We start from the raw sequence: 11,048 nt of genomic DNA on the forward strand, positions 1-11,048 counted from the left end.
CTGCATGTCACAGCCGGCTAATGGGCTCATGGAGCATGACATGGGTGCTCTGAGCCACTGCAGGCCAGGCCCAGCCAAGGCTCCTGACGAGGGGCCCAGCCTCCCAGGCCTGGGGCCAATCTGCAGCCACAGAGGGAGGGCGAGATGGGGAGAGTAAGGGACATGCCTGCGGGAGGCCAGGATTAGGTGGTGGATATTGAATGGACAGGTCCCATCCCTCCTGTCCCCTCCAAGTTCCCCCAAAGTGTGAAAGCTAAGAGCAGGACAGTGTAGAGGAGCCCACTGGGTCCTCAGTGTGGACATGACCCAGTGGGAGTGGGGGTGGTCCACAGACAGGACACTCCACCAACACCCACGGGGCCAGCACCTAGCCCCTCTCCAAGCAGTGGCCCATGACTGGACCCTACAGCCCATAGGCCCTTCCCAAGCCAAAGAGCCCCTCTCCCACTTCCTGCTCCACAGGCTGGAAACAGAGGGGCAGTAGGACCGAGGGGCATCCTGCACCTGAGCACAGAGGGGCCGGGCCAGGGCCCAGAGGGCCATGGAGAGCTTCATGGAGTCCCTAAACAGGCTGAAGGACATCCATGAGAAGGAGGTCCTGGGTGAGTGCCGCGGGGGCAGGGTGGGTGGGGTGGGGCTGGTCTCCACAGGTGGCTCTCACCTGGACCAGTGGCCTAAGAGCCGAGGCCAGGCCAGGGTGCTCCCACACATCGCCTCCAAACCTAGGACCTCACCTTCCAGGCCCAGAAGGAAGTGATGCCTCAGAGCCCAAAGCTTCCACGTGGCCAGGTGCCCAGCCTCAGATCAGCACCCCAACTGTGCCCTGCAGGGCTTCTCCCAACGGTCAGCCCAGGCCGAGTGGAAATAAAAAGCCAGGCCCGCTGCCCAGAGCCAGGAGCCTCCTTCGCTCAGGGCAGGGGTCTCAACGTCCCCCGAAGCAAGGCCCCCCTCTAAGAACGGGAGCTCACGGGTCCGGAGGCCCGTCCAGGGCATTGATCTGAAACCCTCCGTTTCACTCCTGGACACCAGGCTGAGCTCTGCCCCGCCCACACACCTGTCCCTCCATTCCCTGTGCCCCTGGGCCCTGGCCAGACCCTCCTGAGACCAACCATCCCACAAGCACCCCCCCCCCCAGAGGTCCCAAAGGGCCTGGGTCACCTCCCCAGAGACTTAGAGAAGCAGGTCTGCTTGGGGCATGGAGGAGTCTGCCAGGGTCCCTCCCAAGAGCCCATTTTATTTCAATATTAGCTGCACCCAAATTTAATGCCCCTCCCAGGACCTGGCTAGGTGGTTTGTTACTCCCAGCTTCGAGGTCCCAACCAACCTCCAGACAGACACCAGAGTCAGAGCCCCCATGGGGAAGGGAGACGCTGGGCCCAGGGCAGCGGTCCTGAGCAGTCCCGAGACTGAGCCAGTGAGGCGACCCCTCAGGGGTGCGGGTGTGGAGAGGAACAGGAGGTGCCCTGGGCTCTGCTGCAGGGGCTGCCTGCACAGCCAGGCCTGACCCTCCACCCCTTCCTCCACTCTCCAGGCCTGCAGAACAAGCTTCTGGAACTGAACTCAGAGCGGTGCCGGTGAGTCAGATGGGCTGGCCCAGCAGGAACGGATGCGAAGGACAGCAGCTCACCAGTCACTCACTTCATCCTCCCAAATGCCAGGGAGCCCCCACCCGCAACTCCCCATGTACAAAGGGAAACAGGCTCCGCATGGGCAGGAGGGAGGGAGCCACTGGCCCACGTCATGCATCCAATAGCTGGTGAACCAGGACTGCAAACAGGGACCCTCCACGGGGCTGGGCAAGCCACATCCACTCCAGGCGCCTGCAGTACCAACAATTATCAGTGGGAACACACGTCATGAGACATTGAGAACTGAGGGGAGGGGCTCCCCACGTCCAGATGGGGCTCAGTTCTGTAGCAAGAGAGAACTGCAGGTGGCAAGAGAGAAACCCCATCTCGTTGGTTCCCCGCCCCCACAGGGATGCCCAAAGGGTAGAGGAGCTCTGTGCCAAGAACCACCAGCTCAGGGAGCAGCAGAAGGCTCTGAAAGACAACGTGCGGGTGCTGGAGAACAGGTGAGCCAGGTGCTGGGGCACAGGTGAGCCAGGTGCTGGAGAACAGGTGAGCCAGGTGCTGGAGAACAGGTGAGCCAGGTGCTGGAGAACAGGTGAGCCAGGTGCTGGAGAACAGGTGAGCGAGGTGCTGGGGCACAGGTGAGCCAGGTGCTGGAGAACAGGTGAGCCAGGTGCTGGAGAACAGGTGAGCCAGGTGCTGGAGAACAGGTGAGCCAGGTGCTGGAGAACAGGTGAGCCAGGTGCTGGAGAATAGGCAAGCCAGGTGCTGGGCACAGGCGAGCCAGGTGCTGGAGAAAAGGTGAGCCAGGTGCTGGAGAACAGGTGAGCCAGGTGCTGGAGAACAGGTGAGCCAGGTGCTGGAGAATAGGCGAGCCAGGTGCTGGGCACAGGCGAGCCAGGTGCTGGGGCACAGATGAGCCAGGTGCTGGGGCACAGGTGAGCCAAGTGCTGGAGAACAGGTGAGCCAGGTGCTGGGCACAGGTGAGCCAGGTGCTGGGGCACAGGTGAGCCAGGTGCTGGAGAACAGGTGAGCCAGGTGCTGGGGCACAGGTGAGCCAGGTGCTGGAGAAAAGGTGAGCTAGGTGCTGGGGCACAGGTGAGCCAGGTGCTGGAGAAAAGGTGAGCGAGGTGCTGGGGCACAGGTGAGCCAGGTGCTGGGGCACAGGTGAGCCAGGTGCTGGAGAACAGGTGAGCTAGGTGCTGGAGAACAGGTGAGCCAGGTGCTAGGGAACAGGTGAGCAAGGTGCTGGAGAACAGGTGAGCCAGGTGCTAGGGAACAGGTGAGCCAGGTGCTGGAGAACAGGTGAGCCAGGTGCTGGAGAACAGGCGAGCCAGGTGCTGGAGAAAAGGTGAGCCAGGTGCTGGGGCACAGGTGAGCCAGGTGCTGGAGAACAGGTGAGCTAGGTGCTAGGGCACAGGTGAGCCAGGTGCTGGGGCACAGGTGAGCCAGGTGCTGGAGAACAGGTGAGCCAGAACTCGGCCACCTGCTGGCCATTCTCCTGATTGGAGGGGCGGGGGGAGGACAAGGGGTCTGTGGTTGTGTTTGGGAAGCTCTAGGGTTAAACTAAACCAGACAGCTTTCCCCCACCTTCCCTGCAGGACTTCTCAGAGCCTTAAGTAAACTGTATTTTCAAGGTTCCTTCCCAAACTTCGGGGATGGGGCAGGCTTCCACAGTTTGGGAAAGGCAGGGGCACATCCCTGGAGGGTCCCAGCCCTTCGATGGGCCTCAGTCTGCCTCCTCAGGGTGACCTCTTGCCTCCCCCACGCCACAGGCTGCGGGCCGGCCTGTGCGACCGCTGCACTGTCACCCAGGAGCTGGCCAGGAAGAAGCAGCAGGAGTTCGAGAGCTCCCTCCTCCAGAACCTGCAGCACCTCTTCATCCTCAGTGAGCTGCCTGCTGTCCCCTTCTGTGGGCCATGACCCTAGGGCCTGCTCAGCCTGACATGGTGTCACAGGGAAAGAGGGAAGGTGATCCTTCTGTCCGATGGTCACCCCACACCCCAATTTACAGACAAATGATACGAAGCCCCAGCTGGCCCTGGCACGTCCCTCATTCACCAGTCCCCTGCCCTCTCGGACTCAACTCCCCCTCCTGCGATGACGAGAGGCCCCTGAGGCCCCACGTGAGGAGAGCAGGCCCCCTTTACCTTGGGGGACATTCTGGGGACAAGGTCCCATCGCTTTCCTCAGCCTTAATGCTGGCGCAGTTTAGTCAGTCACATCCAACCATCCCCTCAGGCAGCAAGCATGCATGGGGCACCTGGCCTGGGGACAGGACAAGAAGGGAGACTTCCCGGGGCTGTGAGGACCCCCAGGCCTTCGCTAATCAGTGTCTTTGCAGCCAATGAGATGACCCGACTGCAGGAGGAAAATGAGACCTTGAAGGAAGAGGTGGCCCGGCTTCGGGGCCTGGGGTGAGTGGGGAAGGCACCAGGGGCCTGAGCACCCTGATCCCTATACCCAGCTCACAGCAGGCACCCGCCACGCGTCCATGGGGCACCAGGGGCAGAGCATGGGGGACAGGACCCTGTGGGGGACCTGCCCAGTGCTGGGGTGGGTGTCCCATGGCCACTCACCACAGAGCCAACTCCCGACCTCAGAGCAACCAGCACAGGTGCCTTGTAAATGGACAGGAGCCCAGTGGACCCCTTAGAAACAGGGATGGTCCCCAGCACGCCAGCCGCTCGGCCACTCAGGGCTCTGCACCTGGGGGCACATCTCGGGTGGTGTCAAGGGCCCTCTTTCTGGGTCACCTGGGTCCCCCTGCAGTGGTGGCTTGGCCCCCAGGAGGACACCCTGGCCTTTCTGATTGTGTCTGGGGGCACTGCCCTCCCTCTCCCCTCCCCTCGGGAGACAGACCCAAGCCCCAGTGCAGGGAGAGCTCCTCGGACCCCTCCTCACCCCCCCTGCTCATCTCCCCGGGCCCCTGGAAGGCCAGCACCGAGAAGCTGCCAGGAGGCCACGAGGAGGCCGAGGACCACCCCCTGGATGCCAGTCCACGGGGAGAAGGTGCTGTGAGGCTGGGGGCGGGGGCGGGCATCCCAGGCCAGGGGGCCTCTGGGCAGGGGCTGAGCCATCTCCCAACCTGGCCTGTCCGATACGTTTCCTCCCACAGAAAAGCTGGAGCACAGGATGTCTCCAGTGGCCAAAATCTCCCCGGGTGCCAACCTGCCCGAGCCACGGGCCTCAGACATGGTGAGGACAAGGGACCCCAAGCCACCTCTCCCAGCCCCAGCCACATGCCACGCGCTGTCCTCTGGGACAGACAGGGACCCCTGAGCTCCATTCAACATGGGTGGAGGCAAGGCTCAGAGCCGGTGGGTGACCTGTCCAAGGTCCCACAAAGAGCAAGGGCAGAGGGCACCAGCCAGCCCCACCCAGGCTGACCATGCCCACCCTGTGCAGAGCCCCCAGCATATCTCCAACCAGCTGCACGGGACCATTGCCGTGGTGCGGCCGGGGGCCTGGGCCTGCTCCGCTGACCGGGGCTCCGCCAATGGGACGCCCTCTGCCCAGAGCAGCCCACCCAGCCCGCCTTACGAGCACAGCCTCTCCCTGGACAGGTGAGGTTCTGCCCACAGCCACCACCAGGAGTGGCCTCAGCTGAGCACCTGTCCCAATCTAGTCCCACCTTTGAGAGGGGGGCAGTGGCCAGGAGCCCCTCCATGGCACGGCAGGAGCTCATGCCCTCCCAAGGCTTTGCTTTCCTGGATACTCCCCCCATCACGAAGCCCCCACGGGGACCCTCCTGAACAGCCAGGACGGGTGGGGGGCTGCGGGGAGAGGTGGAGCCAGCGCTCCAGTGAGGGCAGGTACCTGATGCCCAGAGGGGAGAGGCCACAGAGCCCCAGGCGCCAGGTCACATGGCTTGGCCTCCAGAGGGGGAGGGGGAGGGGCCAGGAAGCCACCCTCTCCCCTACCGTCCCCCTGACCTGGCCGCTCCCCGCACCTCTCGGGCCCCCTTGGGACACGGGGTTGACCGTGAGCCCCTGTCATTGACCTTCTTCCCACCCCAGCTTCCTGCGGGCCTCTCGGGCCTCCGCCCGGCCCCAGTCCCTGAAGCACGCCCTCCAGACTGACCGCCTCTGCCTCCTGAACCGCCCTCTGTCCCTGCACCTTCGGAGCCCCCAAAGCAGCCCCCGGGCCCCCGCCGCAGCCCCTGGCGGTCCCCAGCCCCAGATCCTGAAGGCCAGAGAGGCAGAGGCCTGGGAGGTGCCCTCGGGGCTACTGGGCCCACCGGGCACCCTGGTGGACATGCGGGATCCTCGGCTAGAGGGAGCACTGGGCCTGCTCCTGGCCCAGCAGCTGCAGGCACGAAGACAGGCTGGTGGTGCCAGGATGAGGGGGCCTCCCAGGCCAGGGGAGACACCGCCCTCCCCTCCAATCTGTTCGGACTCTGAGGGGTCAGAGGGCGAGGTGGCCGGGGCAGCCCTGCCCAGGAGGCGGCACCAGCAGCCCACAGGCCCAGGCAGCCCCAGCGGACAGGAGGCCACAGCCACAGAGGGCCTTGTTCCAGACAAGCCCCTGGACCTCTCTGAGTGGGGGCGGGGCCGTGATGCCCCCAAGCCCGTGGGCCGGCCAAGGAGGTTCAGCCCCAAAACTGCCCACACTCCCAGCCCTGAGCCGCCCCAGGGAGCCAAGCCACTTGCCCAGTCTGGCCCTTGGGGGCGAAGCAACGGCACCAAGGGGGCCAGAGCACCAGGGCCAGAAGCGGCCACCCCGCCCGAGGTGAGGCCCAGCCCTGGTCTTGCCTCATGTGCCCACACCCAGGCCAGCAGCTGGGCCCAGTGAGAAAGCCTGTTCCTGACGCTCACACTCAGGGCAGGCTGACCCTCCAGCTGAGCCCAGCCAGGGTCCCGAAGGCTGTACCCAAGGCTGGGTTGGAGGGCAAGACAGTCTCCCCAAATGAATTCAAGCCACCTACGTGCTTCCCCTCAGGACTCCCCACATCCTCTCCCAGAGCCCCAGCCTAGCCTGCCGTCTCCAGGCAGGACAGAAGATGAGTCCAGAGAGAGGTCAAAACCGTCCCCCCACCCACAGAGTCCTGATGCCAATGGCCACCCAGGTAAGGGTGAGTGTCGGGGTGGTGAGAGCCCAGCAAATGTGGCCCCAGGAGGGGAGGGATGTGCAGTGGTCTGCACCAGCTGAGTGTGGGCCTGACAGGCCAAACCCTAGGGCCCCACAGGCAGACCTAGAAGGGAGGTGGGGGTCAGGGCAGGTGTGTCTCTGACCACAGGCAGTGAAGGAAAGGGCCCTAGCAATTAGAGTCTGGGGGCAGGGTGTGGGTTTCCCATCACAGTGGTCAAGCCAGGGGACACCCCAGCTGGTGGGGTCACTGTGCAGGCGCTGGACCCTAGGGCAGGTTACAGCACCCCTCTGTGCCTCAGCTTCCTCATCTGCAGAGTTGTGGCCACTCATCCTGGTCTGGCAGGCTAGAACAAGCCCTGCTTCCACCAGACCCCCGGGCCACCAGCCTGGCCTGACCCACGCCCTGCACCCCGCAGAGCTCAGCAAGGCCCAGGCACAGCGACCGCTGTCAGACAAGCTGGATGAGCCAGACGCCTCGGACAGTGAGGTGGGTCCCAGGCTCAGGTGGGGCCCCAATCTAGGGCTTCCCAGGCTCGGGGGAGGGTCCTGGCCCTGACCATACTCCCTCACCCCGCAGGTGGGCCTGAGCCCGGAGGCGGGGGCCACATCCAGCACCCCGGGGGAGGGGCCCAGGTGCTTCTGCACCAAGGAGCCCGGGCAGGGCCTGCAGCAGAAGAGGAAGTGGGCCCAGTCCTCTGACCTGTGGGACAAAGGTATGGGCCCGGACAGTGGGGGGTGGGGAGTCCCGCAGCCCCAACACCCCCACCCCACCTTGGGGAATGGCATCCTCCAATTGACTGGAACCCAGACCCTGAAACCAGTCCTTGGAGCTCTCCCAGAGCAGGACCCTTAAGAGGAGGAGCCAGGGGTTGGGCCTGGGTGATTCCTGGTCCACTTCCTCCTCACAGCAGCCCCAGCCAGTCCCTTCAACCTGGAGGGGTGGACTCCTGGACCCCTTTGGCCACCTTGATGCATGGGGTGTGTTTGTTCCACTGGGGAAGTGGGGGCTGCTCCAATGTGTGGTGCCTGTGGGCCCGGCTCCTCCTAACAGGGCAGCAGGAGCAGAGGCCCCAGCCCGAGGGTACCAGGACACCCCCACTTCCTGCTCTGGCCACAAAGGCAGCTTTGGCCAGGTGCCAGAGAGACTGAACGCATAAGCTAATAATGGATGCCGCCCTGGTGTTTGTCCAAACAGGTCTGCCACTAGGCAGGCCCGGCTTGGCTGCCACAATGCGCCATTGTTGCTGGGAAGGTGCCTGAGAGCTGTGTTTGCTCAGGCGAGCCATGGAGGAGGCCAGCACACCTGCCTGATTTCCAGGCACTTCCTGCTGGGCATGATTTTGCCCAGTCCTGGTAGGCACAGTCCATAGGGGCGCACAGGTGTCTGCCCCACCCTGCACTTGGAGCTGAGCTGCCCAACCCTGGTCCTCCCACCTGGACAGTGCAGGGGCTCCCCGTCAGGCACCGACACCTCACAACGGCCACACTGGTGGTCAGCGAGAACAGGGCCTTTGCCCAGCTTGTGGCCCACACCACTATGTGCCAGGCAGAGTGCCACACGGCTCAGCACCAGCAGCAGCGCCCCTGTAGCTTATGCCCATGGAGGGTGTCAGCAGTGTCCAGTCGTCACTGCCTCTGGGCTTATGACCCTGCCCAGTGATGGACCTCACTGCCTCACAGGTGGGGAAACTGAGGCACAGAGAGGTGAGGGAACTCACCCAAGGTCACAAAATTGGTACACGGGGTCCGGGTTCCAACCTGGTTCTGACCCAGTTCTGAATCTTGTCCCACATCAGAGACAAGCCTGGGGCACATGGCAGGTGCCCCCTGCGAGGGTCCTAAGGATCTGACACCCTCCCCTGTGGCCCCAGCCGAAGGCAGGCCCATGGAGGCACCCAGCCAGTGTCTCGGGATTCTGAGAGCCTTTCCCCCTCAGGGCAGGTTATCCAAAATGTGCCGGGCCCTCTCTCTGCAAAGCAGCGAGGTGGGGGGCCAGGGCTGGGCCGGCCTCAGGGTTGCACGCCTGGGGAGAGGGTCCACACTTCCACCAAATTCCGATTGAGCCGCTGCGGCTCTGGGTCTGCCGCTGTCAGCACAAGCCACCTCTGCCAGGTGGGCTCTGAGTCCCCTGCCAGAGACTGCCCTCAAGGCCCTGGGGAGAGCCCGGTGTCAGCTCAAGGGAGGACCCACGAGGCCACCGCCGGGCGTCCCCGCCTAACCTCAGTCCACTTCCCACAGCCTCCAAGAAGCTGTCCTGAGGGAGAAGGAACCCCAGGGGAGCCCCTGACACCAGCTGAAAGGCCCAGGAGCCCAAGACCCCAAGGACGACGGCCCCTCACCCAGCAACAACATCTGGGAGGGGCCCTATCGCGCTCCCCGCCGAGGCCAGGACAGCCCGCACCACCAGCCCAGCCCAGCTCAGGGGGAAGGGATTGAATCCTGGCCACATCCAGAGGGGCTGGGAAGGCCGAGAGGGAGTCTATAGCTGGTTTTCGGAACCCTTCTTCTCTACCCATCTTGATGACTGGCTGGACCTGTCATCCCACCTTCTCCCCAGCACCTTCTCCCTTGCGGGGAACAGGAATTGAGAAGCACAGGAGGCAGGGATCCTCAGGCCCTAGCCCAGCCCCACCCCTGCAGCACAGAGACAGCCCTTACCGGGCAGCGCCCCCCCCCCCCCCCCATCCCTCCCTCTCTACTCCACTGGCATCCCAGACTCCAAGGGCCCTGCACTCTTGGCCACCCCTTCCCTGAGGGGCAACGGAGCTGCAAGCATCGGTCTCCAGCGCCCCCTCGTGGAATCCTGCATACAGACGCTGGGCATTGAGGGCCTAGTAGGGCTCAGGGAGGCTGAAAGGCAGTGGCTTGAGGCCTTCGCAGATAGGGTCCTCAGGGTGCTGGGAGAATAAAGGTGCAAAGAAGGATGGCCTATGTGGCTAGCAGGGTCAGGGTCAGGGTCAGCCCTCTGCATGACCCAGTATTCCACCCTCAGCATCAGGCTATTCTGCCCCCCAGGCCGTTGTCTCTTTAAGAGGGTGTATCTCAGAGGCCTCCAGGAAAGGAGCTTACACTGTTCCTGGGCCCACCCAGGCCCACTGGATCAGGATTTAAGAAGCTCCAAGTGGCTTCTGGCTGGTGTAGCTCAGTGGATAGAGCATCGGCCTGCAGACTGAAGGGTTCTGGGTTCAATTCCAGTCAAGGGCACATGCCTGGGTTGCAGGCTCCGTCCCCAGTGTGGGGCGTGCGGGAGGCAGCCGATCGATGTGTCTCTCTCACATCATATCGATGTTTTTCTCTCTGTGTGTGTGTCTACCCCTCCCTTCCACTCTCTAAAAATCAATGGAAAAAATATCCTCTGGTGAGGATTAACAAAAAAAAAAATACAAACCAACAAAAAAACCTCCATTTCCATCTGACTTGCAGGCCTGGGTGGTGAAGCCTCTTGGGCACTTTGGAAGGGCAGAGGGAAAAGAAAGGACAGGCTGGGCAGTGGGTGGGCCTGGCTGTGCTGGCAATGAGGCCACTAGGAGGGATACGCCAAGGTGAAAGGCGGGTAAGGGGCCTGCAGGGGAGCAGGCCATGCAGCGGGCCCTGATTGATGATGGTGATGACTCTTCATGTCCCTCAAAACCAGAAACTTGCCAACCCGTTTCCCTGGTGCAGGTCGATGCCCGCCTCCTCCCGAGACAGGAGCTGCAGAGGCAATGGGCAGCACACCCACATCATTCACTGGGCTGTATAACCAAACAGCAAATGCCCAGCTTCCAGCACGTGGCAGCCCAGCGCTGATGACATCCTGACAATACCTGGAGTTGAGTCACACTCCCCACTCTATGGATAGGTGAGCCCACAGGGGGAAGCTGGGGCCCCAGAAGGCAGCACTTGGGCAGGAAGCCCTCGGCTCTGAAGGCAGGGGAACCCGGGTGCAGGACATGGAAGCCTAGGCCACTTCGCTGCTGAGGGAAGTGCAGGACTGTCCCAGCCTGCCTGTCACCCCAGACCCTTCTCCACTCAGACCCTCTGTCTCTTCTTCAGCCAACCAGGGAGGCCAGGTGGCACCACCGGCCATTCGGGGAGCCTTGGGGCTCCCAGGAGTGACAGAGAGGGCAGTTTGCAAACTGAAGGGCCTCCCACACGGCAGGGGGCACAGCTTCAGCCCCCGCACCGGCACACACCCAAGAGGAAGTGCACTGGAGCCTAAAGGCGCAGGCTCGACGGAGACTGACCACAAACGCCGCAGCCCAGCAAGAGCCCAGCTTCCGAGGCGGGACTGGAACCGCAGCCCCGTCGCCGCGGCCGCCGCCACCACCCGGGGCAGACCCCGCGAGAGCGCAGGCGAGCCGACCGCGGCGCCCGGGCCCTCAGGGCGATAGGAACCCCTCTAAG

At 63.6% G+C, this 11,048-nt stretch overlaps 1 protein-coding gene across 9 annotated transcripts; it reads left to right on the forward strand.

Annotated features, from left to right (window-relative positions):
- The first annotated feature begins 535 nt into the window (after window positions 1–535).
- On the forward strand, window positions 536–10,866 carry RBBP8NL (RBBP8 N-terminal like). Of its 9 annotated transcripts, none has more exons than XM_059705110.1 (13): window positions 538–602; window positions 1,532–1,574; window positions 1,979–2,074; window positions 3,347–3,459; window positions 3,916–3,988; window positions 4,432–4,583; window positions 4,690–4,769; window positions 4,980–5,137; window positions 5,591–6,302; window positions 6,513–6,645; window positions 6,962–7,149; window positions 7,240–7,375; window positions 8,901–9,048. In XM_059705110.1, the coding sequence occupies exons 1-13, from the start codon at window positions 542–544 to the stop codon at window positions 8,918–8,920; spliced, it is 1,965 nt and encodes a 654-aa protein (XP_059561093.1). In that variant the 5' UTR covers window positions 538–541; the 3' UTR covers window positions 8,921–9,048. The 9 variants fall into 9 exon arrangements, with proteins under 9 accessions (XP_059561091.1, XP_059561093.1, XP_059561097.1 ...); XM_059705114.1 differs by having other exon boundaries at window positions 7,079–7,149; XM_059705115.1 differs by having other exon boundaries at window positions 6,513–6,639; window positions 7,079–7,149.
- Window positions 10,867–11,048: the final 182 nt, after the last annotated feature.

The sequence above is a fragment of the Myotis daubentonii genome, chromosome 8 (assembly GCF_963259705.1).
Source record: "Myotis daubentonii chromosome 8, mMyoDau2.1, whole genome shotgun sequence".
Taxonomy (NCBI): domain Eukaryota; kingdom Metazoa; phylum Chordata; class Mammalia; order Chiroptera; family Vespertilionidae; genus Myotis; species Myotis daubentonii.

Bases quoted from the DNA above. Each gene is read 5' to 3' on its own strand.
- RBBP8NL (XM_059705108.1), top strand. From the start codon at position 542: ATGGAGAGCTTCATGGAGTCCCTAAACAGGCTGAAGGACATCCATGAG. The intron at 603-1,531 runs GTGAGTGCCGCG...TCCACTCTCCAG, and splicing joins CCATGAGAAGGAGGTCCTGG to GCCTGCAGAACAAGCTTCTG. The intron at 3,989-4,431 runs GTGAGTGGGGAA...CTCGGGAGACAG, and splicing joins GCCCGGCTTCGGGGCCTGGG to ACCCAAGCCCCAGTGCAGGG.